The 3,272-nt window shown below is 42.3% G+C and overlaps 1 protein-coding gene across 1 annotated transcript in view; it reads right to left on the minus strand.

Annotated features, from left to right (window-relative positions):
• Positions 1 to 455: 455 nt before the first annotated feature.
• APMAP (adipocyte plasma membrane associated protein) overlaps positions 456 to 3,272 on the minus strand; it is a 100,280-nt gene continuing 97,463 nt past the window's right edge. Inside the window, exon 9 of the mRNA XM_006902468.1 lies at positions 456 to 665. Coding sequence (XP_006902530.1) covers positions 456 to 665 — 210 coding nt within the window. The remainder of the gene's footprint in view (positions 666 to 3,272) is intronic.

The following is a 3,272-nucleotide window of genomic DNA, read 5'->3' on the forward strand; positions in this document are numbered from 1 at the left end:
CCGCACCTACACAGCTCCTGGCTTTAATGTCACTTCACTTTGGTACTATGCTTCTCTCCCACAAGCAAAAGTATGACACATTTAGAATGAAGATATGGACAGCAGGAAAACAGAACCAACAGCCAAAATAAGATTGTTGGGAGGCTCCTCTACTGATCTGTTTACCCAGTTAAAGTGTATGAAGTTCTCAACTCCTCAAAAGTTATGGTCACAGAAATTATTTTTATCTAATGAGAAAATGGCTGCACATGGATTTATTTTGCGCATATTAAAAGGGAGGCCCAGATGATGGCAATGTTTGATGGCTCACACTCCATGAGGCTCACACTCCAGAGGCCCCTGCAAAGAGAAAAATTGATAGTTTGTGTGACCTAGTGCCTATTCCCAGCATTACAGCCACACTGTGAGGTGCCAGAGGAAATTCAACTGGCAGTCTCTGGGTAGCTCTCAGAGGGTCACAGAGACTCAAGGCTGAGCTGGCAGAGGAAAGGGGACCTGAAGGAGCCCAGGTACAGGTGTCCATCATGCTCCTCTGCCTCGCTGACATAAGTGGCCACTAGGCCACTGGGGTCATGCAGGCTTCTTCGGAAGACCCCACTGTCATTGAGCTCCAAGACAAGACTGTACTGTGGCACAAACTTCATGATCATCTCCTGACTGAAGAGCTGGAAGAGAAGCAGACAGAGAAAAAAGTTTATTTACCACTCGGAAATGTGAGAAGATCTGAGTGCATGGCCACACATCACCTGTGCTTCCGGGGACAGAGAGCATGGACACAGAGCCAAGACCCACACCGAGCTCCTCTAGCCCTCATAAAGTATTCCACACTCCTTCAGCACTTCCTTATGACAGAAATCAGTTCATGACACTGCATGCAATCTGCTTTGAGAGCTATCATATGGACTTACTAATAGCACACCAGACCCTCTCCTCAGTCTTGTCTACAAAAACTGGTGGACACAGAAAATGCAGTCTTAAAACACAATATTGTGAATGATAGGTTAATATTTATATGGAAATAAGGAAGACCTGTTAATACCAGTATCATCAAAGTTATGAACCAACAACCAGAGCCAAAGATGAGGAAATAGATGATTTCTACCAACTTTCACAGTTAGAAATTGACTGAACATGCAACCCAGAAGCACTAATAATAATGGGTGACCACAATGCAAAATTGAGAACTAGGGAAGATCAGTAATCAGAAAACATGGACTTGATGACAGAAATGAGGCTGGGGATAGAAAGACAGAATTCTGCAAAATCAATGATTTATTCACAGCAATACCTTTTATAAGAAACATAAATGCAGGCTGTATAATATTGTGAGTGACAGGATAATATCCATATGCATACAAGGAAGTCCAGTGAATACCACTATCATTCAGATGTATGCACCGACAACCAGAGCCAAGGAAGAGGAAATAGAAGATTTTTACCAACTTTTAGTCGGAAATCGATCGAACATGTAATCAAGATGCACTGATAACAATAGGTGATTGGAATGCAAAAGTTGGGAAAAGATTCAGTAGTTGGAAAACATGGACTTGGTGACAGATATGGAGCTGGAGAGACAATGATTGAATTTTGCACAATCAATGACTTATTCATAGCAAATACATTTTTTTAAGAGACATAAATGCAGGTTATATACACCTGATTTCACCAGATAATATGCATAGGAAACAGATCAATTACATCTGCCGAAAAAACTGCTGGAGAAGCTCAATATCAGCTGTGAAAACTAGGCCAGGAGCTGACTGCGGAATAGACCACCAACTACTCATATGCAAGTTCAAGCTGAAGCTGAGGAAAACTAAACCAAATCCACGGGAACCAAAATATGACTTTGAGTCTATCCACCTGAATTTCAGAACCATCTCAGGAACAGGTTTGAGGCCTTGAACGCTAATGAGAGAAGACCAGATGAGTTGTGGGAGAATATCAAGGGTATCATCCAGGGAAGAGTGCAAATGGTTATTGCAAACACAGAAGAGAAAGAGAAGACCAAAATGGATGCCAGAAGAGACTCTGAAAATTGCACTGGAGCACGTGGTTCAAATCCACCAGATGCTCTGCTGGAGAAGGAGGGGGCAATCTCCTCCTGTACCTGTCAGATCTGATTTGATGGTACACGTAAAAATAATTTAAAAAAAAAAGAAAACTGCACTGGAGCGAGAGTTGCTATAATCAAGGATGCTTTAGGCAGAATATTAAATGATCCGAAAAGTACTAAAAGAAGATGAAAAGAATATACTGAGTCACTGTATCCAAAGGAATTGGCAGACACAGAAGAATTTCATGAAACAACATATGAGCAAGAGCCTATGGTGATGAAGAAAAGTCAGGCTGCTTTGAAGGAAATGGCAAAAAAATAAGGCCCCAGGAATAGATGGTATACCAATTGACATATTTCAGCTAACAGAAGCTGCCCTGGACGTGCTCACCAAGTTGTGCCAAGAAATCTGGAGAACACCCACTTGGCCAAGTGTCTGGAAGACATCTGCATTTGTTCCCATTCCAAAGAAGGGTCACCCAACAGAGTGTGGAAACTATAGAACAATATTATTGATTTCACATGCAAGTAAGATTCTACTGAAGATTATATAAAAAGGACTAGAATAGCACAGCAGCAGAGAACTGCCAGAAGTCCAGGCTGGGTTTAGAAGGGGTTGTGGTACTAGGGATATTGTAGATAATGTTAGACGGAACTTAGCTGAAAGAAGGGAATATCAGAGGAATGTATATCTGTGTTGCATTGACTATGCAAAGGCGTTTGACTGTGTGGATCATAACAAACTGGGGCTGACTCTGAGAAGAATGGGAATCCCAGACACTTGATCGTACTAATGTGAAACCTATACTTGAACCAGGAGGCAGTCGTCAGAACAGAGCAAGGGAACACTGCATGGTTCAAAATTGGGAAGGGCATATGCCAGGGATATGCCCTGTCTCCATACCTTTTCAACCTGTATGCAGAACAGATTATCAGGGAGGCTGTGCTCTATGAAGAGAAATGTGGGGTCAGGATTGGTGGAAGATCTATTAACAATCTGCTTTATGCAAATGACACAACCCTGCTTGCTGAAACTGAGGAGGACCTGAAGCGCTTGCTACAGAGGGTTAATGTGCAGCCTCAATATGGATTGAGGCTCAGTGTCAAGAAGAAAAAGATTCTCATCACTGGATCAATTGGCAGCATCAGGATGGATGGTGAAGAGATTGAGATTGTTCACAGCTTTAGTTTGCTTGGCTCCACAGTCAACAGTCTT

Source organism: Elephantulus edwardii, unplaced genomic scaffold (assembly GCF_000299155.1).
Source record: "Elephantulus edwardii isolate Elephantulus edwardi_28Jun2011 unplaced genomic scaffold, EleEdw1.0 scaffold00417, whole genome shotgun sequence".
Taxonomy (NCBI): Eukaryota; Metazoa; Chordata; class Mammalia; order Macroscelidea; family Macroscelididae; genus Elephantulus; species Elephantulus edwardii.